At 66.7% G+C, this 27,010-nt stretch overlaps 1 protein-coding gene across 1 annotated transcript; it reads left to right on the top strand.

Moving 5' to 3' along the window:
* On the top strand, positions 1-27,010 carry SRCAP (Snf2 related CREBBP activator protein). The gene is given in 39 exon segments (XM_054187717.1): positions 1-96; positions 1,477-1,550; positions 1,647-1,777; positions 2,386-2,568; positions 3,139-3,324; positions 3,899-4,039; positions 7,295-7,466; positions 8,174-8,286; positions 8,377-8,449; positions 9,190-9,279; positions 10,554-10,650; positions 11,042-11,055; positions 11,208-11,533; positions 11,624-11,801; positions 12,740-12,876; positions 12,968-13,137; positions 13,393-13,585; positions 14,173-14,309; positions 14,408-14,594; positions 15,592-15,761; positions 16,454-16,863; positions 17,224-17,379; positions 17,754-17,943; positions 19,025-19,034; positions 19,959-20,105; positions 20,107-20,133; positions 20,604-20,821; positions 21,036-21,242; positions 22,575-22,692; positions 22,694-22,744; positions 23,371-23,427; positions 23,429-23,568; positions 23,643-23,757; positions 24,160-24,212; positions 24,254-24,323; positions 25,001-25,069; positions 25,071-25,181; positions 25,460-25,543; positions 25,919-27,010. Coding segments are annotated over 36 exon segments (5,202 nt in total). The 5' UTR covers positions 1-96; positions 1,477-1,550; positions 1,647-1,777; positions 2,386-2,400; the 3' UTR covers positions 26,336-27,010.

The following is a 27,010-nucleotide window of genomic DNA, read 5'->3' as shown; positions in this document are numbered from 1 at the left end:
CCCCCTCCCCCCCCCCCACAGTCGGCCGGCAGCGCGCGCGCGGCGGCGGCCGCCGCCATTTTGCCGCTGGCCCGGTGGCTTCGGACTCCATTTCCCGTGAGCCCCGGGGCTGGGGGGGGGGGGCGGGGGGGCACCGGGCCGGGGGGCGGCTTTGGGGTGGGGGGGAGGGAGATTGGGGGCGGCCATTTTGCGGCGGCGGATGGCGGCGGAGCGGCGGGGCTGAGGCGGAGCGGGAGGCGCCTCCCCCCTCCCCCCCCCCTCCCCCTCCCGTGAGGTGAGGCCGCGAGCGATCGGTAACGGGGAGAGCGGGGACCCCCCCCCTCCCCCTCCGAGGGAAAGGGCGGGAAAGGGGGGAGGGGACCCCGGTGTGGGGCAGGCGACCCCCGTGGGGCACCCAAGTGGGGCCGCGTGTGGGGCAGGCAGAGGGTCCCTCTGTGGGGCTGAGGGTCCGAGATGTGGGGCAGTGGACCTTCGTGGGGCCTGGGGGGCCCCCAAGTGGGGCAAGGGGGCCGGGTGTGGGGCAGGCTGAGGGCCTTTCTGTGGGGCTGAGGGTCCAAGATGTGGGGCGGGGGACCCCGGTGTCCGGCGGCCAAAGGCTCCCTCTGCGGGCCTCGGGGTCCAAAGTGTGGGGCAGGGATCGCCCGTGGGGCTGGGGGGGCCCCCAACTGGGGCCTGGTGGGGGGCGAGGGGCCTCCGTGTGGGGCAGCCTGAGGGCCCTCTCTGTGGGGCTTGAGGTCCAATATGTGGGGCAGGGGACCCCCATGCGGGGCAGGCAGGGGCTCCCTCTGTGGGGCAGAGGACGTGTGTGTGGGGCGATGGACCCTCATGTGGGGCAGCCAGAGGGACTTACACGTGGGGCACCCCCCGGCTGTTGCTGTGGGGCAGGGGGCCCCCTCATGGGGCCTGGGGACCCCGGTGTGGGACACCCTGAGGGTCCCGCTGTGGGGCAGGGGATCTCCATGTGGGGCTTGGGGACCCCGCTATGGGGCAGGGGACCTTTCTGTGGGGCACCTGTAGGGACTCCGATGTGGGGCACCCCATGGGTGTTGCTGTGGCACAGGGGACCCCCAAGTGGGTCACACACACCCCCCCCCCAGTGCAGGTCAAAGTTCAGAGGGTGCCTGGGGTCAGGCGGGGGGGAGGGGGGGTGTCACCATGGGGGGGGGGGGCAGCACCCATTTGAGGGGGTGTGAGCACCTGTTTGGGAGGGGTCAGCACCCATTGGGGGGGTGGCACCCATTGAGGGGGTGTGAGCACCTATTTTGGGGGGTCAGCACCCATTTGGGAGGGTTGCACCCATTTTGGGGGGGCTCAGCACCTGTTTGGGGGGCTTAGCACCCACTGAGGGGGGAGCAGCACCCACAGGGGGGTGTCAATATGGGGGGGGTCAGCACCCCTGGGGGTGTCAGCACCCATGGGTGGGGGTCACCCACTGTTCCCCTCTCTCTGTGTGTCGTGTCCCCCCCCCCCCGCCAGGAGCGGCCCCCCCCGCACCACCGACACCGTGGAAGTGGAGTGTGAGGAGGAGGAGGAGGGCCCCGCGCACACAGGTGGGGCGGCAGCACCCATGGGTGCTGGGGGTGGGGGGGGGGGCAGCACCCATGGGTGTCCCCCCTCACCCTGACCCCTTATTCCGCCCCCCCCAGAGCGCAGGCTGGGCCGCCCAGGGGCCCAGGAGCTGGACCAGGATGAGGCCCCCCCTTCCCAGCATGCCCTGGGGCAGGCGGGGGGCCCCGGGGCCCCCCCACCTCGCCCCCACCCGCCGCTGCACCCCCAGGTGAGGGGGGGGGGGGGGGCGGGGAGGGAGCACCCAACACCCCCCACAGACCCGTCTGGGAGGGGGCTCTGCCCCCAAAGTGATCCCCCCCCAAAGTGATCTCTGCCCCCCAAGTGACTTCCCCCCCAAGTGACCCACCCCAAACCCACCTCCCACCCCCTTACAGCCCCCCCCAGCTCTTTTATACCCCCCATAGACCCCCCCAATTCCCCACAGACCCCCCCAAAAACCCCCCAGACTCCCCTGCCGCCTGTAACGCCCCGACTCCCTATAGAACCCCCCACCTCTTCTGTGCCCCCCAACTACCCATAGGCCCCCCCAAATTCTCCCTATGACCCCCCCTAAATCCACGCACGTCCCCTTATAGACCCCCAAGACCCCCCCAACTCCTCATAGTCCCCCCAGATTCCCCCATAGACCCCCCCAAACTCCTCTTGCTCCCCCACCCCATTATAGTCCCCCACCAGACTCCCCCCCCATGTCTCCCCCCCCCAAACCTCATTCCCGAGCCCTGTTTCCACCCCTTCCCCCCCCCAAGATTTACCCCCCAGCCCCACCTCCCCCCAAAACCTGACCCCCTGGTCCTGTGTCATTGTCCGCCCCCCCAGCTCCCCCCGGCCAGAATGACGGGCAGCAACCCGGTGTCCCCCGCCTCCTCGGGCTCCCCCGGCAGCGTCTCGCCCCCCGCCTCCTCACCGGCCCCCCCCCGCCCTGATGGCCCCCCCGGCCCCCCGGAGCCCCCCAGCCTCTGGGACAAGACCCACGCCGAGATCGCCGAGCAGGCTAAGCACGTAAGCACCGACCCCCCCACACGTTTTGGCTTCTAGGCCCAGAGTCTTCCTCCAGCAGTGGAGGGGGGGGGACGGAATTGGGGGGCACTTGGGGGGGCTCAGCCCCATAACTGGTGCTGGAGAGTGTCGGGTGTCATCTGTGGGGGTTCGGAGGGCACTTGCGGGTGGCTCAGCGCTATACTAGCCACTGGAGAGTCTCGAGTGTCATGGGGGGGGGGATTGGGCGGCACCTGGGGGGCTCAGCCCCATAGCTGGCGCTGGAGAGTCTCGTGTGTCATCTAGGGGGGGCTTGGGGAGCACTTGGGGGGCTCAGCCCCATAGCTGGCACTGGAAAGTCCCGCGTGTCATCTGGGGGGCACTTGGAGGGTGGCTCAGCCCTATAGAACCCGCTGCAGAATTTCAGTGTTTTTCTAGACCTATTTTTTGGGACAATTGAAGGCGATTTTTGGGGGTGATTTGACCTGACCCAACCCTATATCAGCCCTTGGAGAATCTCTGCTGCCGCATAGGGATTTTGGGGGGGGTTTGGGGTGTGGTTGACCCCCTGCTGTGCCCCCCTCTCTCCCCCAGGAGGCGGAGGTGGAGCACCGGGTGGCAGAGATGAAGCGTGAAGGTTTCTGGTCCTTACGACGGTTGCCCAAAGTCCCGGAACCGGCCCGACCCAAGGTCCACTGGGACTATCTCTGCGAGGAGATGCAGTGGTTGGCTGCCGACTTCGCCCAGGAACGGCGTTGGAAGAGGGGCGTGGCCCGCAAGGTAGGGGGCCCCACCCACTTTTCAGCCAATGGGGGAGGCTGAACCCAGTAGGAGCCGCTGGAGAGCCTCTGGTGGCATCTCGGAGGAGTTTGAAGGAGGTTCAACCCCCTGGAGAAGCTCTGGTGGCATCTCAGAGGGCTTCGTAAGAACTTTAGGGAAGGTTAACCCCCTTGAGAATCTCTGATGGCATCTCGCAGGGGTTTGGAGAAGCTTTAGAGAAGGTTCAACCCCCCCAGAGAAGTTCTGGTGGCATCTCAGAGGCGTTTGGAGGAACTTTGGTTGAGGTCCGACTCTTTGGAGAATCTCTGATGGCATGTCAGAAGGGTTTGGAGGAGCTTTAGAGAAGGTTCAACCACCCAGAGAATCTCTGGTGGCATCTCAGGGGGGTTTGGAGGAGTTTTAGGGGAGACTCAAGCTCCTGGAGAAGCTCTGGTGGCATCTCAGGGGGGTTTGGAGGAGGCTCAGCCCTACAGCAGCCCCTTTCTCATCTTGGGCGCTTGGAGGTCCCTCCTGGTGGGTGCCACCCCCACCCATGGGTGTCCCCCCCACCCACGGGTGTCCCCCTTCCCCCCAGGTGGTGCGGATGGTGATGCGTCACCACGAGGAGCAGCGGCAGAAGGAGGAACGGGCCAAGCGGGAGGAACAGGCCAAGCTGCGCCGGGTGGCCGCCGCCATCGCCAAGGAGGTCAAGCAGTTCTGGAGCAACGTGGAGAAGGTGAGGACCACCCCCCTCCCCCCACCTCCCCCCCGGTGATGCCCACCCATGGGTGGCTTCTCACGGCCTTTGGGTCTCACCAGGGTTTTTGCATGTTGTGCTTTGGATGGGGAGGAACTGGGTGGCCACCACCCACGGAGCACTCTTAAGCGTTTAGCAGGACTTATTTAGCTACTTGTAGAGCACCAGTGTTCTTGAGTGGCTACTTAGGTCTTCTTCGTGGCTACCAAATTTTGGGGCTGTCAGATGTGGCTAGCGTATTGGCAATTAGAGTTCATTTGGTCTCCAGAGCACTCCACAGACCCAGCATGTCTGTGGCCGCCCATGGGCCACCAAGGCTTTTAGGTGGCCACCAAGCTCGGGGGCACCCAGAAGTTCTTCGTACTCTGGCGCTTTTCAGCCTGGCCACCTCTGGGCTACCAACAGCTCCTGGGTGGCCATTAGTTCCAGGGCACCCATGGGTGCTTGGCAGCATGTCTGTGGTCACCCATGGGTTACCAACGTTTCTGAGTGGCCACTAAGGCTTCTAGGTGGCTACCAAGCTGTGAGGCACCCAAAGGTTCTTAACGCTCTGGTGCTTTTCAGCCTGGCCACCCCTGGGCTACCAACAGCTCCTGGGTGGCCACCAGCTCCAGGGTACCCATGGTGGGTACCCAATGTGGTACCCAGCACCACGTTGCTGACTACCAAATTAGTCTGTGTGGCCACCACACTCTGGAACACCCAGAGATGTTTAGCGCGTAATTTTTTCCCAGCATGATTGCCACTGGGCTACCAAATTATCTCAGGGGGCTACCAAATTATTTCAGGTGGCCGCCAATCTCCTGGGGCAGCCATGGGTGCAGAGCACCATGTACTCATCGCTCTGGCCTATCAGTCCTCTTGAATGGCTACCACACAAAGGTGCTTGGCACCCCATAAACCTACCACCGCTGGATTACCAAAACACCTGGGTGGCTACCACCCATTGGGTGTCCCCACCCCCAGTTCCCTTCCAGCCTGGTCATTCACTGGGCTATCAGCCCTCGCTGGGTGGCCACTAACTCCTGGGGCACCCAAGGGGGCCCAGCACTACATCTGGGCTACCAAATTTCTTTGGGTGGCCATTACCCCCAGGAGACCCAAGAGTGCTCAGCAGCACGTTTCCAAACCTCACTGGGCTACCAAGTTGTCTCGGGTGTCTACCATCACTTTTTGTAGCCACTTTGTTCTGATGTTCTAGTGTTGCAGCATGTGGCTACTGGGCGCCCATAGTGGTTGGTGGGTGGTTGGCCAGTGGGTGCCCACGGTGGTCAGCAGGTGGCCAGTGGGTGCCCTTGGTGGCGATTGGGTGGCCATTGGTCCATTGTGCTGGCTCGTGGGTGGCTGTCAGGCTCCATGGTGGCCAGTGGTTACCTACAGTGGCTGGTGGTGGCCCATTGGTTGGCTTTGGTGGCCACTGGGTGGCTGTTGGGTGGCCATTGAGTGGCGTTGGATGGTTCTTGGCCACCCTTGGTGGCCGTTGGGTGGCTGGTGGTTGCCCATGGTGGCTGTTGGGTGGCCACTGAGTGGCATTGGGTGGTTCTTGGCCAACCTTGGTGGCCATTGGTGATCCATGGGGGTCATCAGACGACCTTAGGTGGCCATTGCTGACCTGTGATGGCCACTGGATGACATTGGATGGCTGTTAATGACACATGATGGCCATCAGGTGACATTGGGTGGGCATTGCTGACCTGTGGTGGCCATCAAGTGAGTTTGGGTGGTCATTGCTTACGCATGGTGGCTTCTGCTGACTTTGGGTGGCCATTGGTGACCCATGGTGACCATTGAATGACGTTGGATGTTTGTTAATGACTCATGATGGCCATCGGGTGATCTTGGTGGCCGTTGGTGACCCGTGGTGGCCAGTGGATGACAGTGGATGGCCGTTAATGACCCGTGGTGGTCATTGGGTGACATTGGGTGGCCATTGCTGACCCATCGTGGCCATTGTGTGGCTGTTGGTGACCTGTGGTGGCCATTGGTTGGCTGATGGTGACACGTGGTGGCCGTTGGATGACATGGGATGGCTGATAATGACCCATGGTGGCCATTGGGTGACCTTGGGTGGCCGTTGCCGACCCATGGTGGCCGTAGGGTAACATTGAATGGCTGGTAATGTCACATGATAGCCATTGGGGGACCTTGGGTGGCTGTTGGTGACCCGTGATGGCTATTGGGTGGCCATTGGTGACCCGTGGTAGCCATTGGGTAGCTGTTGGTGACCTACGGTGGTCATTGGATGACATGGGATGGCTGTTAATGACCCATGGTGGTCATTGGGTGGCAGTTGGATGACCTTGGCTGGCCATTGCTGACCCATGGTGGCCATTGGATGACCTTGGATGGCTTTAACGATCCATGGTGGCCGATGGGTGACCTGGGCTGGCTGCTGGTGACCTGTGGTGGTTGTTGCATGATGTTGGATGGCTGTTACTGGCCCATGGTGGTCATTGGGTTGTTCCTTGTGACCGGTGGTGGCCGCTGCATGACGTTGTGTGGCCGTTGCTGACCCTTGGTGGCCTTTGGGTGGACATTGGTGACCCATGGTGGTCGTTGCATGACATTGCATGGCTGTTAATGGCTCATGGTTGTCATTGGGTGGCCGTTGCGGATCCATGGTGGCTGTTGGTTGATCTGTGGTGGCCATTGGATGACATTAGATGGCTGTTGTTGACACGTGATGGCTGTTGGGTGACCTTGGGTGGCCATTGCTGACCTGTGATGGCCATTGGGTGACCTTGGGTGGCCGTTGCTGACCCATGGTGGCCATTGGGTGATGTTGGGTGACCATTGCTGACCCGCGATGGCTGTTGGGTGACTATTGCTGACCCATGATGGCTATTGGGTGACCTTGGGTGGCCGTTTTTGACCCATGGTGGCCACTGGGTGACCGTTGCTGACCCATGATGGCTGTTGGGTGACCTTGGGTGGCCGTTCCTGATCCGTGGTGGCCATTGGGTGACCATTGTTGACCCGTGATGGCCGTTGGGTGACCTTGGGTGTCCGTTGCTGACCTGTGGTGGCCATTGGGTGACCATTGTTGACCTGTGATGGCCGTTGGGTCATCATTGTTGACTTGTGACAGCCATTGGGTGATCTTGGGTGGATGTTCCTGACCCGTAGTGGCCATCGGGTGACCATTGTTGACCCATGATGGCCATTGGGTGACCTGGGCTGGCAGTTGGTGACCCATGGTGGCCGTTGGGTGCTGATTGGTGGGTGCTGGCCCAGGTGGTGCAGTTCAAGCAGCAGTCCCGGCTGGAGGAGAAGCGGAAGAAGGCCCTGGACCTGCAGCTGGACTTCATCGTGGGCCAGACCGAGAAGTACTCGGACCTCCTGAGCCGCAGCCTCAACGCCCCCCGCCGCGGCCCCCCCAACCCCCACCGCCACCTCGCCCCCCAAGGTGGGGCCACCGCCGCGGGGACGGGGGACAGGGACAGCCCGGGGACGCAGGAGCACCCCGAGTCAGGGGGGACACCTGGGGAGGTGGGGGTGCAGGGAGGGACATGGGGCACGCAAGGGGGTTGGGGACATGGGGACCCAGGGGGGGATTGGAGCACCCAGGGGGGCTGGGGACACGGGGACACAGGAGGGGACATAGGGGCACCCAGGGGGGTTGGGGACACTTGGGGACATGGGGACACGGGAAGGGACTCGGGGCACCCAGGGGGGCTGGGGACACTGGGGAGAGGGGTGAGGGCATTTGGGGACGCAGGGGCACCCAGGGGGGTTGGGGGCACTGGGGCACATGGGGACACAGGAGGGGACACTTGGAGATATGGGGACACAGGAAAGGATTCGGGGCACCCAGGGGTGCTGGGGACACACAGGGACGTGGGGACACAGGAGGGGGCACGGGGAACCCAGGGGGGCTGGGGACACTCCGGGGACATGGGGCACCAGGGGGGCTGGGGACACTTGGGGACACAGGAGGGGACACGGGGCACCCAGGGGGGCTGGGGAGGGGACAGAGGGGATGTGGTCCGTCAATGGGGACAGGGAAAAAGGGGATGGGGCCACCCATGGGTGCTGGGGAGGGGACAAGGAGCTCCCAGGGCCACCCATGGGTGCCGACCCCCCCTCTCCCTCCCCCCCCCCGCCCCCCTGCAGATGGGGACACGGAGCCACCGGATGAGGATGTCACCGAGGGTCCCTCCCCCGAGGGGCGCCGCCGGGAGGGGGAGGTACCCTTGGAGGAGCTGCTGGGCTCCCTGCCCCCCCAGGTACCCCCCACCCCGTCCCCCACCTCGGGGACGCCCCTGTCACCCCTTTGTCACCCCTTTGTCACCCCCCCTCTCCGCCATCGCCCCCAGGCGCTGCTGCGGAGGAACAAGCGGCCCTGGGAGCCCCGTGAGGAGGACGAGGAGTTCGCGGCTGAGGAGGAAGGTGAGGACGGGGTGGGGGGCACCCAGTCGTGGGGCTCTGTCACCCAATCGTGGGGCTCTGTCACCCGTCCTGGGGGTCTGTCACCCAATTGAGGGGTCTGTTACCCATTTGCAGGTCTGTGTCACCCGTCTTTGGGGTCTGTCACCCAATTGAAGGGCTCTGTCACCCACTTGAGGGTCTCTGGCACCCTTCCTTGGGCTCTGTCACCCATTTCTGGGGCTCTGTCACCTGTCTTTGGGCTCTGTCCTCCATCAGCAAGGGTCTGTCACCCAGTTGAGGGGCTCCGTCACCCGTCCTTGGGGTCTGTCACCCAGCTGAGGGGCTCCGTCACCCGTCCTCGGGGTCTGTCACCCAGTTGAGGGGCTCTGTCCCCTGTCCTCGGGGTCTGTCACCCAGCTGAGGGGCTCTGTCACCCATCCTTGGGGTCTGTCACCCAGCTGAGGGGCTCTGTCACCCATCCTTGGGGTCTGTCACCCAGTTGAGGGGCTCTGTCACCCGTCCTTGGGGTCTGTCACCCAGTTGAGGGGCTCTGTCCCCTGTCCTCGGGGTCTGTCACCCCTCCTGGGGCTACTGTCACCCCCCCCAGCTCTGCTGCATCCCCTGGGCTGGGTCCCCCCCAGGGCTGTCACCCCCCCAACTTGGGGATCCTGTCACACCACCCCCCCCACCCCCCCCCCTGGCGCCGATGTCACCCCCCGGGGCTGATGTCCCCCCCACCCTGGGCCGATGTCCCTGCACAGGTGAGGACGAGGAGGAGACGATCGCGGCACAGGAGCGGCTGGAGGGTGACGTCGACCACAAGCAGGAGCTGGACGACCTGGCCCGCGAGGGTAGGGACAGCACCCATGGGTGCCCCCGTCTGTGTCCCCCCCAGCACCCATGGGAGCCCCCCCCCCACCCCATGGGTGCCCCCCAGCGCACGAGTCCCCGTCCACCCACCCTCCGCCATGGGAGCCCCCCAGCACTGATGGGTCCCCACCAGCACCTGTGGGTGCCCACCACACCTCTGTGGGTCCCCAGCACCCATGGGTGCCCCCTCACCCCCATGGGAGCCCCTCCCACCAGAACCCATGGGTGTCCCCCAGTCCCAATGGGTGCTCCCCCACCTCTCCGTGGGTGCCCCTCCCACCCCCGTGGGAGCCCCCCACCAGAACCCGCGGGTGCCCCCTCAGCACCCACAGGTGCCCTCCCACACCCACGGGTACCCCCCAGCACCCACACAGACCCACAGGGCACAGGCACACGCGTGTGCAGGGACACGCCTGGCAGGGGGGACATGGGGAGGGATGGGGGGGTGAATTACAAGGACACGTGTGCAGGGACACAGGGGGACACGTGCGGGGGGGGGACGTGGGGACATGCACGTGCCAGGGATGGGGGGGGGGGGCGGGGGCACACGTGTGTGCAGGGGACACGGATGTGTGTGAGGGGACACGTGTGTGGGGAGACACAGGGATGTGCCTGCGCAGGGACACGTGTAGGGGCACGCAGGGACACGTGAGTGCGGGGACATGGGGCACACGTGAGTGCGGGGACATGGGGCACACGCGTGTGGACTTGGGGGATGTGTGTGTGCGGGGACACGGGAACACGCGCGGGGATGTGTGTGGACAAAGGGTTTACGCGTGTGCGGGAACATGGAGACACATATGGACGGCGACACATGCGGATACGGAAATGTGTGCAGGGGCGTAGGGACGTGTGTGCAGAGGCATGTGTGTGCGGGGACACGGGGACACGTGTGTGCAGGAACGTGTGTGGCCAGGGAACGTGTGTGCGGGGACATGGGGATGTGTGTGTGCAGGGACACGGGGATGTGTGTGTACAGGGACGTGGGGACAGGTGTGTCCCGGGACATGGGGATGTGTGTCAGAACATGAGGACACGCGTGTGCAGGGGCACAACGTGTACGAGGACAGGGGGACACCCGTGTGCATGAGGCTATAGACGCAGTGTGCGAGGACACGTGTGTGCCAGGACACGCGGCCACATGTGTGTGAGGGCAGGGGTGCCCTGGGTCCTAGAGACCCCCACCCAGGGTGCCCCCCGCCCTGCCCGTGCCCCACGCGTGTCGAGGCGTGCTGAGGCGTGTGCGTGTCCGCAGGGGCGCTGCCGATGGAGGAGCTGCTGCAGCAGTACGCCGGTGCCTTCGCCGACTCCGACTGCGACTCCCCCCCCCGGCGCCAGCAGCACCCGCTCGGGTAGGGACACCCCGGGGTGCTGGGGGGGGGGCGGGATGACCCCCATGGGTGCTATAGGGCCCCCTTGGTGCCGTAGGGTCACCCCTGGGTCCTAGAGACACCCACCCAATGCCATAGGGTCACCCCTGGGGGCCAATAGGGACCTCCTCAGTCCTGGAGACCTCCCCACCCAAGTGCTATAGGGCCACCCCCGGGTCCTAGGGACCCCCACCCAATGCCATTGGGCCACGCCTGGGTGTCAAAAGGGCCACCCCCAGGTCCTAGGGACCCCCACCCAATGCCATTGGGCCACGCCTGGGTGTCAAAAGGGCCACCCCCAGGTCCTAGGGACCCCCACCCAATGCCATTGGGCCACGCCTGGGTGTCATAAGGGGCCACCCCTGGGTCCTAGGGACCCCCACCCAGGTGCTGTAGGGTCACCTCTGGGTCCTAGAGACCCTCACCCAGTGCCATGGGCTTAGTCCTGGGTCCTAGAGACCACCCCTGGGTACCATAGAGCCACCCATGGGTGCTGCAGCCCCGCTCCCAGCACCCATGTTCCACCCCCACCCCCCCAGACTCGCCGGTGGCCGAGAGCGATGACGAGGAGGAGGAGGAGGAGGACGAGGATGAGGAGGAAGAGGAGGAAGATGAAGAAGAGGAAGAGGAGGAAGAAGAAGAGGAGGAAGAGGAGGAGGAAGAGGAGCAGGAGGAGACTGAAGCAGGTGCTCCCGCCACCGAGGACCCTTCCCCGCCCCCAGGCACCCAAGAGCACCGAGGGGGGCCCCCGCCCGCAGCCCCCCAGCCTCCCTCCACCACCCCCACCCCCAAGAAGGAGATCACCGACATCGCTGCCGCCGCCGAGAGCCTCCAACCCAAGGGCTACACCTTGGCCACCACCCAGGTAACCCCTCCCCCGGCCCAGCCAGCACCTATGGGTGCTGTGGGAAGGGGGTCACCCACCTCTGACACACCCCCCCACCACCACCTCCAGGTGAAGACGCCCATCCCCCACCTGCTCCGGGGCACCCTCCGGGAGTACCAGCACATCGGGCTGGACTGGTTGGTCACCATGTACGAGAAGAAACTCAACGGAATCTTGGCCGACGAGATGGGGTTGGGCAAGACCATCCAGACCATCTCCCTTCTGGCCCACCTCGCCTGCGAGAAGGGTGAGGGGTGCCCTTCACCCACCCGCCTTGGGAGGTCCCTGGTCTCTGCCGGGCCTTGGGAGGTGGTGGGCGTCTTGGGTGGGAGCTGCTTGGGCACCTTTGAGTGCTGTGGGGGCTTTGTAGGGCTCATGTAGGTTGTCCTTGGGGACCCTTGGGTGCTCCGGGGTGTTTGTGGTACCTTTAGAGCTCATCTAGGTTCTTCTTGGGTACCTTTGGGTGCTGTGGGGTCTTTGTAGGGCCCATCTTCGTTGTCCTTGGGTACCTTTGGGTGCTCTGGGGGTTTTGTAGGGTCTCTAAGGCCCAACTGAGCAACTTTGGCTGCCGTGAGGTGTTTGTAGGGTCTTTAGGGCCCATCTTGGTTGTCCTTCGGTCCCCTTGGGTGCTGTGGGGTGTTTGTGGGGTCTTTAAGGCCCATCTAGGTTCTCCTTGGGCACCTTTGGGTGCTGTGGGGGCTTTATAGGGTCTCTGGGGCCCATCTGAGCACCCTCAGGTGCTGTGGGGTTGTTGTAGGGTCTTTAGAACTCATCTAGATTGTTCTGGGGTCTTGTAGGCTGTTTGTGGGGACGTTATTGCCCCGTCTACGTTCTCGTTGGGCACCTTTAGGTGCTGCGGGGTCTTTGTAGGGTCTGTAGATTCTCATGTGTTCCCCGAGCACCCATGGGTTCTGTAGGCTGCTGATAGGGTTTGTAGGTCCCCATGGTCTCCCTGAGCACCCATGGGTGCTGGGGGCTCCTTATGGGGTCTGTAGGTCTTCATGGTCTCCCTGAGCACCCATGGGTGCTGTAGGCTGCTTGTAGGATCAGTAGGTCTTCATGGGCTCTCTCATCACCCATGGGTGCTGTGGGCTCTTTGTAGCATCTGTACATCCCCACGGGCTCCCCCAGCACCCGTGGGTGCCCCCCACCCCTTCTCCTGACGCCACCCCCCGCTCCCCGCAGGCAGCTGGGGCCCCCACCTCATCATTGTGCCCACCAGCGTGATGCTCAACTGGGAGATGGAGCTGAAGCGCTGGTGCCCCAGTTTCAAGATCCTCACCTACTACGGGGCGCAGAAGGAGCGCCGGCTGAAGCGGCAGGTGAACCCCAACCCCCACGGGGTGGGATGGGGGGGTCCCCTGACCTCCCCCCCACCCCCACCCCTGACCCTCATGGGTGCCCCCCACCCAGGGCTGGACCAAACCCAACGCCTTCCACGTGTGCATCACCTCCTACAAGCTGGTCCTGCAGGACCACCAGGCTTTCCGCCGGAAGAACTGGAAGTACCTGATCCTGGACGAGGCCCAGAACATCAAGAACTTCAAGTCCCAGCGGTGGCAGTCGCTCCTCAACTTCAACAGGTCCTGGGGGGGCGCCCACGGGTGCCCTGTGGGTGCCTTGTAGCTGCCCATGGGGGCTCTGCAGCCCCCCAGGAGCACCCGTGGGTGCCTTGTATCCGCCTGGGGGGCACCTGTAGCACCCTGGGAAGGGGAGGGGGGGCTTTGTAGCTGCCTGGGGGTACCCGTAGGTGCATGGGGACCCCCGTGGGTGCTCTCTTTGCCCTCCCCGGGAGGCACCCATGGGTGCTGACCGGGCGTCGTCGCCTCCCCCCGCAGCCAGCGGCGGCTGCTGCTGACGGGGACGCCGCTGCAGAACAGCCTGATGGAGCTGTGGTCCCTCATGCACTTCCTGATGCCCCGCGTCTTCCAGTCCCACCGGGAGTTCAAGGAATGGTTCTCCAACCCCCTCACCGGCATGATCGAGGGCAGCCAGGAGTACAACGAGAGCCTCGTCAAGCGCCTCCACAAGGTGGGGGAGGGGGGCACCCCAAAAATTTGGGGGCGGGGGCCAGGGAGGGGGTTGAGGCCCCATTCGGGGGGGCTGGGACCCGCTTTGGGGCAGAGGTTGGGGAAGGTGGTCCCTGGTTTGGCGTGTACCCGGGGGGGGGGGGGTGACCGCCCAGTCTTAGGGTGCAGCTGGATGGGGGTGACCCCAGTTTCGGGGCACCGCCGGGTGGGGGTGACCCCTGTTTTTAGGTGACCCCCGTTTCCGAGCACAGCTCGGTGGGGGTGACCCCCGTTTTTAGGTGACTCCCGTTGCCAAGCACAGCTCAGTGGGAGTGAGCCCCGTTTTTAGGTGACCCCCATTTTGGGGCGCAGCTGGGTGGGGGTGACCCCCACTTTGGGGGCGCCCCCCCTGTTTCGGGGCACAGCCGGCCGGCAGTACCCCCTTTTGTCACCTCCCCCCAGCTCCACGGTGGGGCTGACCGTTACCCCATTCCCCACCCTGCCCGGGTTCCTCCTCCCACCCCGCCTTATTTTGGGGGGGGGGGGTCACCCCTATTTTGTTGGGTGGAACCCCCCAACAAGGCGGCAGCTGACTGGCTGCTCCCCCAGGTGCTCCGCCCCTTCCTCCTGCGGCGGCTGAAGGTGGACGTGGAGAAGCAGATGCCCAAGAAGTACGAGCACGTCCTCAAGTGCCGCCTCTCCAAGCGCCAGCGCTACCTCTATGACGACTTCATGGGCCAAGCCAGGTGGGCGGCGCGTCCCCACCGGTGTCCCCCACGTGTCACCTCGCACCCCCCCACCCCCCCCCCGCCTCACCTGCCCCCTTTGTCCTCCCTCTCGGCAGCACCAAGGCCACTTTGGCCAGCGGTCACTTCATGAGCGTCATCAACGTGCTGATGCAGCTGCGCAAGGTGTGCAACCACCCCGACCTCTTCGAGCCCCGGCCCGTCCACTCGCCCTTCATCACTGAGGGCATCTGCTTCGTCACCGCCTCCCTCGTCCTCCGCGCCCTCGACCCCGACCCCTTCAAGGTGACAATGCTGGGGGGACAGGGTGGGGGATGGCACGCCAAGGGGATTGATCTGGGGAGGAGGTTGGGGGGCAACAGGAGGTGGTTTGAGGGGTGGCGTTGGGTGCCCTGGTGGTGTCGCCGGCACCCAGGGGCGCTAGGGTGGCCTTGTGGTGGCACTTCTGGGGAGGTAGAGGACACAGGAAGCATCAGGTGAAGGGCTCAAGGTCTTCTTGACCAAGGTTATGGAGATATGGGCGAGATGGAGGAGTGGCCCCAGGTGTCCTAGGCCACCACGTCGTTGTCACCGTAACTGGGGTCACCATCGTGACTTGTGGTGGCAGTTCTGGGGGAGGTAGAGGCACTAAGGTGGCCCTGTGGTGGCACTTCTGGGGAGGTAGAGGACACGGGAAGCATCGTGTGAAGGGTTCGAAGTCTTCTTGGTCAGGGTAATGGGGACAGCGATGACATTTAGAGGTAGCCTGAGGTGGCACAGGCCATCCTGTCGTTGTCACCAGCACTTGGGGTCACTAGCATGGTCCTGTGTCTTTGTGGTGGTGGTGGCACTTCTGGGGACACACAGGACCTCAGGTGCACCAGGTGCAGGGTTCAAGGTCTTCTTGAGCAGGGTTCTGGGGACCCGGGTGAGATAGGGGGGTGGCCCAAGGTGACACAGGGTGTGCTGGCACCTGGGGACACCAGCAAGATCTGTGGTGGCACTTGTGGGGACATAGAGGCCATGAGGACACAGCAGCCAGGTGGCTTAAGGTCTTCTTGGCCAAAGTTATGGGACCACAGGCTAGATGGAGGTGTGGCCCCTGGTGTCACAGGCCACCGTGTCGTTGTCACCACCACCCAGGGTCCCCAGCGTGGCCCCGTGTCTCGCTGGTGACAGTTCTGGCAATGCTGAGGCCATGGGGACACACCAGCCACATGGCTCGTGGCGCCCGGCTTACGGGGGACACAGGTGACGTGGGGATGGTCTGAGGTGACACGGGCCACCCTGTCGTTGTCCCCAGCACGTGGACATGGGGCTGTTTGACCTGGTGACCCTGGAGGGCCGGGTGTCCCGCTACGCCGCCGACACCTTCCTGCCCCGCTGGCGGGTGACGCGTCGCCTGGTCGAGGACGTCGCCGCCGCCCCTGACCCCCCCCCGCGCCCCAAGCCCGTCCGCATGAAAGTCAACCGGTGAGGGGGACACTGGGGTGGCCTTGGGGACGCTGGGGGCGGCTTGGGGGCACTGAGGTGGTGGCGGGGCCCTTGGGGACACCAGGGGTCTTGGGGACACTGGGATGGCCTTGGGGACGCTATGGTTGCCTTGGGGTCACTGGGGTGCTGGTAGGACCCTTGGGGAGACCACGGGTGGCCTTGGGGACATCAGGGGCACCGGGGGATTAATGAGATGGTGGTAGAGCTCCTTGGGCGTGGCAGGGAGCCCTTGGGGACACCATGGGCGCCTTTGGGGACACTTGGGACGGCCTTGAGGACACCGTGGGGTCAATGAGATGGGGGTGGGAGCCCTTGGGGACACCATGGGCGCCTTTGGGGACACTTGGGATGGCCTTGAGGACACCGTGGGGTCAATGAGATGGGGGTGGGAGCCCTTGGGGACACCATGGGCGCCTTTGGGGACACTCGGGATGGCCTTGAGGACACCGTGGGGTCAATGAGATGGGGGTGGGACCCTTGGGGACACTGTGGGTGGGCTTCTGGACACTTGGGATGGCCTTGGGGACACTGTGGGCACCAGGGGGGCGGTGAGGTGGTGGTGGGACCCTCGGGGACATCACCGTGGCGGGGGTGGTGGGGGTGTGGGGCGCTTGGGGGTGGGGCTGGGGGTGTGACACTCCCCCCTTCCCCCCCGTCCCCGCCCCCTCCAGGATGCTGCAGCCAATCCCGAAGGCCGAGAGCCGGGCGGTGCTGCTGCTCAACACCCCCCGCCCGGGGGCGGGGCCCCCCCTGGGGGTGCTGCCCCTCGGCCACGCCCCCCCGCCGCCTGGCCACGCCCCCCAGCCCGCCGGCCACGCCCCACCGCCCGCTGGCCACGCCCCTGTGCTGGTTAGCCCGGCCCCCTCCACTGGCATCACCCTTGGCCCCGCCCTCCTGGCTGCCGGCCCCGCCCCTCCCGCCACCGGGGCCCCACCCCCCGCGGCCGCTGGCCCCGCCCCCCTGCTGCCCCCGGGGGGGGCGGGGCTGGGGCTGGGGCTGGGATTGGCCCTGGCGGCCCCGCCCCGGGCCACGCCCACACTGCTGCCTGCACTGGCTCCGCCCCCCGCTGGTCCCACCCAAGGTGAGAAGGCAGGGGTGGGGTGGGCGGGGCTTAAAAAGAGGCTGAGCTCAGGGAGTGGTGGGTGGGTGGGGTGTAAGGGGGGTGGGGCTTAAAGTGGGCGTGGCCTGGGGTGGAGGTGGGTGGGGCTTGAGGGGACATGGGCGGGGTTTGGCTGAAGGGGTGGGGCTTGCAGGCCATTCATGGCCGTGCGGTGGGCGGGGCTTATTTAAAGGGGCGGGGCCAGCCCCTGGCCCTGGGCTCTGCCCAAGGGGGCCGGGGGCCAGGGCGGGTGGGGTGGGCTACACAGATAGGACTTGCGGCTAGTGGGCAGGGCTTGTGGCTAGTGGGTGGGGCCTCTCTTAACCCCTCCCCTCCCCACAGCTCTGCCCCCAGCTCCTCTGGCTGCCCCCCCCCCCACCGCTGCCGCCGCTGGTGCCCCCCGCCCCCCTCAGCCCCCCCCAAATTTGGGGGGCAAAGGGGGGGGCCCCCTTGGCTGCCTACGCCCTGCCCGGCCCCGGCCCGCAGCGGCTACTGCTGGCCCCTGACATGCAAGCCCGCCTGCCCTGTGAGTAGCCTCCCCCCCACCCCACCCCCCCAACACCCCCCAACACCCCTCCCACTGCTTTATTTCAGGGGGGAAACCTAAAATGGGTGGGGGGCAGGGAACAAATGGGGGGGGGGACCCTAAAACTGGGGGGGACACCCCCCCAAAGGTGGGTGGAGGGAGACTAAAATTGCGTGGGTGTCCCGCCAAGGGTGGGTGGGGGACCCCAAAATGGGTGGGGGGGAAGACCTAAAGGTGGGTGGGAGACCCTAAAATGGGGGGGGGGGGACACCAACAAACGGGGGTGTGGGGACCCTAAAATTTTGGGGGGGGGAGGGCCTTAAATGTGTGCCCTCCCCCCTGGTAGCCGGCGAGGTGGTGAGCATCGGGCAACTGGCGGCGCTGGCCCAGCGGCCCGGGGGGGCCCCTGGAGGCGGGGGGGCAGCCCCCCCGGGGGGGGCCAAACCCCTCACCCTGCAGCTGCAGGGCAGCAAACTCACCCTGGCCGCTCCCCCCCTGCGGCACCTGGCCCTCGCCCCCCCCCCGCGGCCTCCCACGTAAGTTTGGGGGACACACCACACCCCCCCCCCTTGCTGAACCCCCTCTTAGTACCGCCGCAGTCCCCCATTTTAACCCCGGGGGGCAGGGAATGGGGTGATCTGTCCCACCTTAGTTGCACCCTTAAAATGGGGGGGTCATTAATTGGGGGGGGGTTGTCATTAATTGGGGGAGGGTATTAATGGGGGGGGCCATTAATGGGTGGGGGGGGGCCCAAGATGGGGAGGGGAACTCCTACCAATGGGGGAGGGAACCTTGAGGTGTGGGGGGGCACCCTGAAATGGGGGGGGGACACCCCCAAGGGCTGGGGGGGGCCTTAAAATGGTTGTGGGGAGCCTAAAATGGGGGGGGGGCACCCAAAGCTGGGTGGGGGGGACCCTAAAATGGAGGGGGGGGGGCTAAAATGGGGGGGGACACAGCCCCCAAAGGTGGGTGGCGGACCCCCCAAAGGTGGGAGGGAGGGGGGGATCCTAAAATGGGGGGGGGGCACTTTGGAGTGCTCCCTGACACCCCCCTGTCCCGTCCCGTCCCCCCCCAATAGGGAACGTGGTGCATCTGGTGGCGACCGGGGGGCAGCACCCGCTCCTGGGCCCCCCCGCCCAGGTCACCCTGCTGGCACCCGTCGCCCCCACGGCCCCCGCTGGGGCCCCCCCCCGCCGGGCCCCCCCCCCCAGCCCCCCCACCATCGGCCTCCCCATCGCCACTGCCCAAGGTAAGGTTGGGGGGGGCATCTCTGGGTGCCCCTGAGCCCCCCAGACTGCTGGGAACCCCCCTTGGACCCCCCCCCCAGACCACCCCCAGTGTCCCTAACCCCTCCTTGGACCCCCCCAGAATCCCCTCTGGGTGCCTCGGAACCCCCCCAGCACCCCTATGGGTGCCCTTAAGACCCCTTGGACCCTCCCCGGGTGCCCCTAAGGCCCACTTGGACCCCCCGCAGGAGCTTCTGGGTGCCATTAGCCCCCCCCTGCCCCTGCCCAGACCCCTTTGGGTGCGCCTGGAACCCCCCCAGACCCTGTTGGGTACCTCTGAGACCCCCCCAGACCCCCCTGGGTGACCCTGAGCCCCCTTGCATGCCCCCAGACCCCCCCTGGTACCCTTGCCCCCCCCCCCCTTAGACCCCCATGGGTGCCCCTAAGCTCCCTTGGACCCCCCCAGACCCCACTGGGTGCCCCCTGGAGCCCCCTTGGACCTCCACCTGGACCCCCCCGGGTGCCCCCGGGACCCCCCCAGAGCCCCATGGGTGCTCTGAAGTCCCCCTGGAGCCCCCCAGACCCCCCTGGGTGGCCCTGGAACCCCACCCCCAGAGCCCCCTCAGGACCATTTTGGGTGCCCCTGGGTGCTGGGGGGGGTGTCGGTTGTTTTTGCCGGGGGGGGGGGGTGTGTGTATCTGACCAGTTTCACCCCCCCCCCAGTGCCGACGCCACTGGTGAACAGTGGGGGGGTGGTGAAGATCGTGGTGCGCCAGGCCCCCCGCGATGGGCTGGCGGCCCCTGTGCCCCCCCCGGCCCCCCCACCTGCCCCACGACCCCCCCCGGCCCGACCCCTCCTGCGGGTGGTGCCCGCGCCCCCCCCCCGCTGGCGTCGTCCCCCCTCCTGCCGCCACTGCAGCCGGACCCGATCTGATGGGTGAGTGCCTGACCCCCCCCCCCCCCCCGCCAGCACCCATGGGTGCCCCCCACCCCTCTGGGCCCCACCCCCCCGCCACATGGCCCTGTGTGCCCCCCCCCCACCCCCTTGGGGTCCCCTGATGCTGGGGGCCCCCCCCTGCACCCCTGGGTGCCTCCTGATCCCCTGGGCCCCCCCTCACCTCCCACATGGCCCTGGGAATTCCCCCCTGCACCCATGGGTGCCCTTTGACTCCCTGGCCCCTCCCCCGATCCTGCGTGCCCCCCCCACACCCTGGGGTGCCTCCCAGCCCTTGGTGGCCCCCCCAGGTGCCGTCAGCCCTTCCCCCGACCCCCCCCTCTTTTCTCTCTCCCCTGCAGCACCCGCAGCACCCCCCGCGCCCCCCCCCACCACCGTCCCCCCGGGGACCCCCCTGGCTCCCCCCACCACTGCTGCCGCCGCCGCCCCCCCTCGAGAGGAGCCCGAGGGGCCGGGTGGGCCCAGTCCCCCCCCAGCACCTGCACCCCCCCGGCCGCCCCCCCGCCGCCAGCCCCCGCCCCCCCCCACGCTCCCCCTTCTACCTGGTAAGGACCCTGGGAAATGGCGGGGGGGGGGGCACCCATAGGTGGGGGCACCTATGGGGGGGCTATGGGTGTAAGGGGAGGGGGGGTTGGGAGGATGCCCATGAGTGGGGGGCACTGGGGGGGGTGGGGGTGGGTGTCGGTGGGGGAGTAAGGGGGATTGATGGGGCATCCATGGGTGGGGGGGCACCCTGGGGTCCCTGTGGGGGGGTAAGAGGGGATTTGGGTGGGGGACACTGGGGGGGTTCTGTAGGGGGGTAGGAGGGATTGGGGGAGTACCCATGGGTGGGGGGGGGGCACCCTGGGGTCCCTCTGGGAGGGGGGTAAGAAGGGATTTGGGGGGGGATGCCCTGGGATGGGGATGCTGGGGCTGCTCTGGGGGCGCTGCGGGGGGGGTTTGGAGGGGTGCCGGGGGGGGGTTTGGTCACACACCCACGTGTGCCCCCCCCCACCCCCCCCCCCCCCCCGGTCAGGAGTCCCTGGAGGCCAAGCGCGTGCGGGGCCGAGCGGAGCGGCTGGAGCGGCTGCTGCGGCTGAACGAGCTGCGCTGCGGGCTGGCCCCCGTCTACGGCAGCGAGGTTCTGGGGCTCTGCACCCTCACCCCCCCTGCGCCCCCCCCGGGGGGGGCCCTGGCCCGCGCCGTCCTCACCCCCCCCCAGCGCCTGCACCAGCTCCAGCCGCTCCTCGACAGGTACTTGGCGGGGGGGTGGGGGTTGGGGGGACCTAAGTGTCTTGGGGGGGCGGGGGGTTTTGGGGGGGGATCCAGGTGTCTTGGGGGGGGGGGGGGGGGGGGGGCAGGGGGGTTTGGGATGATCCAGGCTGTCGTGGGGGTTACCCAGGCATCCGGGGGGGGCGTCCCTAACTTTTTGCGTCCTGTGTGTCGTCCCCCCCCCCGCCCCCGCCAGGTTCATCTTCGTGCTGCCGGCGGTGGAGGCGCGGGGGGTGGCCCTGCACAGCGGGCGTCCCCCCCCCTGGCGGCAGCGGCAGCGCGCCCGGCTGGAGGAGCGGCTGCGGGAGGAGCTGGCGCCCCGGGGCCGAGCCCTGCACCGGGTGCTGCGCAGCATGCGCACCCACTTCCCCGACCTGCGCCTCATCCAGTACGACTGCGGTACGTGGGGCCAGCGCGGCCTCGGGGACAGCGGGGACGGGGGGGACATCAGGGAGCCGGGTGCCGCACGAGCACCCACTTGTCTGATCTCCCTTACCCGGTCCGGGGACATGGAGGGTGTTCGGGGACGTTGGGGACATCGAGGGTGTTTGGGGGCGTGGGGGGCGCTGGGGACATCAGGGAGGGACATGGGGGACATCGGGAGCTGGGTGGAGCACACGTGCCCCCTTCCCCCACCTGTGCCTCGTCCGACACGACTGCGGGACGTGGGGACAGCAGGGACAGCGGGGGCGTTGGGGACGTCAGGGACACGGGGGACGTCGGGGAGCCACGTGCCGCAGGAGCACCCACTTGTCCGATCTCCCCATAATCTCCCTTGTGCCGTGCTGGGGATGCCTGGGGCCATGGAGGGTGTTTGGGGACGTTGGGGACATCGAGGGTGTTTGGGGACACTGGGGATGTGGGTGCCGCTGGGGACACGGGGGGCGTTGGGGACATCAGGGACAACAGGGGACATCAGGGAGGTGGGTGCTGCACGACCACCCGCTTGTCTGATCTGCCCCTAATCCCCCTCACCCAGTACTGGGGACAGCTGGGGACACGGGGGACATCGGGGAGGCAGGAGGCATCCCATTGGGGACACTTGGGGACAACGGGGGTGTCAGGGAGATCAGGACTGATGTCCCTAGTGCCGTCCCCGTGTCTCTCATGATGTTCTTGCTAATGTTCTTGTGTCTCTTACGATGGTCCCATGTCCCCACTGATGTCCCCATTGATGGCCCGAAGTTCTCTCTGACGTCCCCATGTCCCTAACAATGTGTCCATATCCATACTGATGTCCCCACTGATGTCCTCATGTCCACGCTGGTGTCCCCATGTCCCTTGTGATGTTCTCACCGATGTCCCCGTTCATGACGCCAAGTTCTCTCTGATGTCCCCATGTCCCTAATGATGTCCCCGTGTCCCTAATGATGTCCCCATCCATGTCCATGTTGTTGTCCTCATGTCCCCATGATGTCCCCATGCCCCCACTGACTTCCCCGTGTCCCTAATGATGTTATCTGTGATGTCCCTGTGATGTCCCCATGTTCCCTGCTGATGTCCCCACCCATGTCCACGTTGATGTCTTCATGTCCCTTGTGGTGTTCTCTCTGATGTCCCCAATGATGTCCCCCCACTGATGTCCCCATGCCCCAACTGATGGTCCCATGTCCCTAGTGACGTTCTCACTGATGTCCCCACCCCCCCCCGCGCCCCGTCCCCGTCCCAAAGGGGGGGTCACCCTGCCCCTGCCCTATGGCGGTGGCCCCCGGTGACGCCAGCGTCCCCCCCCCAGGAAGCTGCAGACGCTGGACGTGCTGCTGCGGCGCCTGAAGGCGGGGGCCCACCGCGTCCTCATCTTCACCCAGATGACCCGGATGCTCGACGTCCTCGAGCGCTTCCTCACCTACCACGGGCCACATCTACCTGCGCCTGGACGGCAGCACCCGCGTGGAGCAGCGCCAGGTGCGGGGGTACCCGGGCAGACAGGGGGACCCAGGCATCTGGGCACCCACACCCTTGGACCTCCTCATAGAGACCCAGGTGGCCAGGAACCTCCCCATGGTCCCACCTTGGAGCCACGTCTCAGGGGTTTGATGGAGGCACGGAGAAACCTGGTGTCCAGGAGGGGACCCAGGTGTTTGGGGGAGACCCAGGTGTCCAGGGGGACCCAGGCGTCTGGGCATCCACACCTTTGGACCTCCTCGTGGAGACCCAGGTGGCCAGGAACCTCCCCATGGTCCCACTTTGGAGCCACATCTCAAGGGCTTGATGGAGGCATGGAGGAACCTGGTGTCCAAGAGGGACCCAGGTGTTTGGAGGGGGATGCAGGTGTCCAGGAGGGGACCCAGGAGTTTGGAGGGGACCCAGGCGTCTGGGCACCCACACCCTCGGACCTCCTTGTGGAGACCCAGGTGGCCAGGAACCTCCCCATGATCCCATCTTGGAGCCACATCTCAAGGGCTTGATGGGTTCCATGGAGGAACGTGGTGTCCAAGAGGGACCCAGGTGTTTGGGGGGCACCCAGGCATCTGGGCTCTTCTAACATGAGACCCCGGTGTCCGGGTGGCACCGTGCTGCCCCCCCTGCAGGCCCTGATGGAACGTTTCAATGCCGACAAGCGCATCTTCTGCTTCATCCTCTCCACCCCGCAGTGGTGGGGTCGGCGTCAACCTGGCGGGTGCCGACACCGTCATCTTCTACGACAGCGACTGGAACCCCACCATGGACGCCCAAGCCCAGGACCGGTGTCACCGCATCGGCCAGACCCGTGACGTCCACATCTACCGGTACGTTGGGTCCTCACTCGGATGCCTGGGTCCTCCATGGTCACCTCACCCCCGTTGCTTTGTCCCCTCCTCAGGCTCATCAGCGAAAGGACGGTGGAGGAGAACATCCTCAAGAAGGCCAACCAGAAGAGGATGCTGGGAGATATGGCCATCGAGGGGGGGAACTTCACCACCGCCTACTTCAAGCAGGTAGTTGAGGACCCCAGGTGTCTGGGGGAAACCACGGGTCTGGGCAGCGACACCCTTAGACGTCCCCGTGGGGACCCAGGTAGCCAGGAACCTCCTCCCAGCCTCCTCCCACCTTGGAGCCACATCTCAAGGGCATGGTGGTGGCAGGGGGGGACACGGGAATTCGGGAGGGAAACCCAGGTGTCCAGGGGGACCCAGGTGGCCGGGCAACGACAACCAGGTGTCCATGGGTCTGGGCGATGACACCCTTGGACTTCCCCCTGGGGACCAAGGTGGCCGGGAACCTTCTCCAAGTCCCACCTTAGAGCCACATCTCAATGGCTTGGTGGTGGCAGGGTGGGCCCAGGTGTCCGGGGGGGGACCCAGGTGTCCAGGCACTGACCCCCCGCCCCCGTCCCCCAGCAAACGATCCGGGAGCTGTTCGACATGGCGCCGGAGGAACCGGGACGCCGGGAGCCGGAGAGGGACAAGAGAGACAGGACAAGGACAAGGAGAGGGACGGGGACATCCCCCCTGATGAGGACGAGGACCCAGCGGCCACCCGGCGCACCCACATCCTGGAGCAGGTGGGGCCACATGTCACCCCACAGCCCCCCGATGTCACCCTGATGCCACCCTGCGCTCATGTCCCTTGATGTCCTGTGTCCCCTGATGGCCCAAATGTCCCCCACATCCCCGCGTCCCCTGATGTCCCCTCATCGCACTCACATCCCTTCATCCCCGATGTCCCTTGTGTCGCTCGTGTCCTCTGATGTCCCCAGTACCCTGATGGTCCCTGATGTCCCTTACATCCCTGATGGCCCCTGTGTCCCTTGGTGTCCCTCGTGTCCCAGATGTCCCCAACAGCCCTGATAGCCCCCAATATCCTTGATGTCCCCAGTATTCTATGATGTCCCCAACGTGCCTGGTGTCCCTTCATGTCCCTGATACCCCTCATGTCCCCCACATCCCCCATGTCCCCTGGTGTCCCTCACGTCCCCCGTGGCCCCAACACCCCCGATGTCCTGATGTCCCTAATCTCCCTCATGGTCCCAACATCCCTGATGTCCCTGATGTCCCCCAGATCCTTGTGTCCCCCCATGTCCCCAAGTGCCTCCACCACCCCTGATGTCCACCACATCCCTGATAACACCCACGTCCCTGTGGCCCCTGATGGCCCCCGACACCCCTGGTGTCCCTCACATCCCAGATGTCCCTTCTGTCCCTGATGTCCCGTACATCTTCGATGTCCCCATGTCCCCAGGCGCTGTGTGGGGCGGAGGACCCCGAGGACATCCGGGCGGCCTCGCAGGCGCAGGCGGAGCGGGTGGCCGGCGTTGGCCGAGTTCAGCGAGAGCCTCAGCCCTGAGGAGGAGCGAGGTGGCCCTGAGCCGGAGGAAGAGCTCTCCAAGGCGGAGCAGGAGATCGCCGCCCTTGTCGAGCAGGTGGGGACCCAGGCGTGCGGGGGGCTCTGGGGGGACCACAGTCTCCAGGGGGTTCAGGAGACCTTGGGTGGTTGGGGGTCCGGAGGGACCACAGTCTCCAGGGGGTTCAGGAGACCTCGGGTGGTTGGGGGTCCGGAGGGACCACAGTCTGCAGGGGGTTCAGGAGACCTCGGTGGTTGGGGGTCTGGAGGGACCCGTGGGGAGGTTGGGTGGACCTGGGGGTCCAGGGTGAGGGGACCCCGGTGTCCGAGGGACCCAGGCGTCGTTCCCTTCCACAGCTGACCCCCATCGAGCGCTACGCCATGAACTTCCTGGAGGCCTCGCTGGAGGACATCAGCCGCGAGGAGCTGAAGCAGGCGGAGGTGTGGGGCGGGGACGCTGTGGGGCAGGGGGCAGCCCTCAGGGTCTCGCTATGGGGCGGGGGGGACAGCCTGGGTTGGGGAGGTCCCGTTGGGTGGTGGAGGTCCTAGAAGGTCCCGCCTTGGGGTGGGGGCACCCATAGGGATCTTGCTATGGGGTGGGGGCGCCCTTAGGGGGTCTCCCTATGGGGCAGGGAGCACCCGTGGGTTCCCCATAGTGGTGGTGTCCCCCTTAGCAGTGGGGTCGCCTTTAGTGGTGGGGGTCACCCATGGGGTGGGTTGGGGGGGACCACCAGGGAGTCCTGCCGTGGGGCGAAGGGTCTCGCTATGGGGCAGGGGCACCCATGGGTGCTGCGGTGTGTCGTCCCCCCCGTCCAGGAGCAGGTGGAGGCGGCGCGGAAGGACATCGACCAGGCCAAGGGCGGGGGCCGCTTCCGCCTGCCCCCCCAGGAGGAGGAGGAGGAGGAGGAGGCGGCACCACCACCCCCGGGGGGGGGACGAAGGCCCCCGGGGGACCCCGACGTCCCCGACGGGTGCGGGGACCCCCCCCGTCCCCTCCCGGAGCGAGCCGGTACCCCGCGTCAGCCAGCGCCTGCGAGCCGCCGGCACGGCCAAACCGGGCCACCGCCCCCCCCGTCCCCGCGGGCCACCCCGGCCTCCCCCCCGAGCGACGCCGACGTCCCCCCGGGTCACCCCCACCTCCCCGCGGACGCCGCCCGACGTCCCCCCGAGGGGCAGGGACGTCCCCCCCGCCCTTCCCCGGCCCCTCCGGCCGCCACTCTGCCGCCCCGGTGATGTCACAAGCCAACGCAGTGATGTCACAAGCCACCCCCTCAGTGACATCGCAGGTGGCACCGCCGGTGCCGTTGAACGCCACCCCGGTGATGTCGCACACCGCCCTGCTCCCGCAAGCCCCCGCCGTGACGTCGCCGCCGGCCCCCCCAGTGACGTCACCACCGGCCTTGGTGACGTCATCGCAACCGCCCCGCGTGATGTCACCGGCACCGCCAGTGACGCCGCAGCTGGCCCCGGCCACATTGCAACCACCGCTCCCCCGTGACGTCACAAACCGGCCCCAGCCGCTGCCGCCACGTCGCAACCGCCCCTGGTGACGCCCAGCACCCCGTCACCCGCCCGCCGCCGCCGCCACCACCGGTGACGTCATCCCAGGCGCTGGTGATGTCACACCCGCCGCCACAACCGCCGCCGCCGCCGCCGTCATCCCCGGTGACTCTCCCGCCGTCTGACGTGGCGCCCTCAGTGACAGCGGAGGGCCTCGCCGGTGATGGCGGAGGGGGATGGCGGGCGGGGCCGGGCGCGGCGGCGGCAGTGGCGGTGTCGTCCCCCCGCCCCCGGCGCCGCCGCAGCGCCGACGTGGAGATCCGGCAGAGCCGGGGGCCGGGCCCGGCCGCCAAAGTGCTGCGGCAGTTGCCGGGCCGGTTGGTGACGGTGCTGGAGGCGCCCGTCCCC

The sequence above is a fragment of the Rissa tridactyla genome, unplaced genomic scaffold (genome assembly GCF_028500815.1).
Source record: "Rissa tridactyla isolate bRisTri1 unplaced genomic scaffold, bRisTri1.patW.cur.20221130 scaffold_678, whole genome shotgun sequence".
Taxonomy (NCBI): Eukaryota; Metazoa; Chordata; class Aves; order Charadriiformes; family Laridae; genus Rissa; species Rissa tridactyla.
This window is presented reverse-complemented; position numbering and strand designations above follow the sequence as displayed.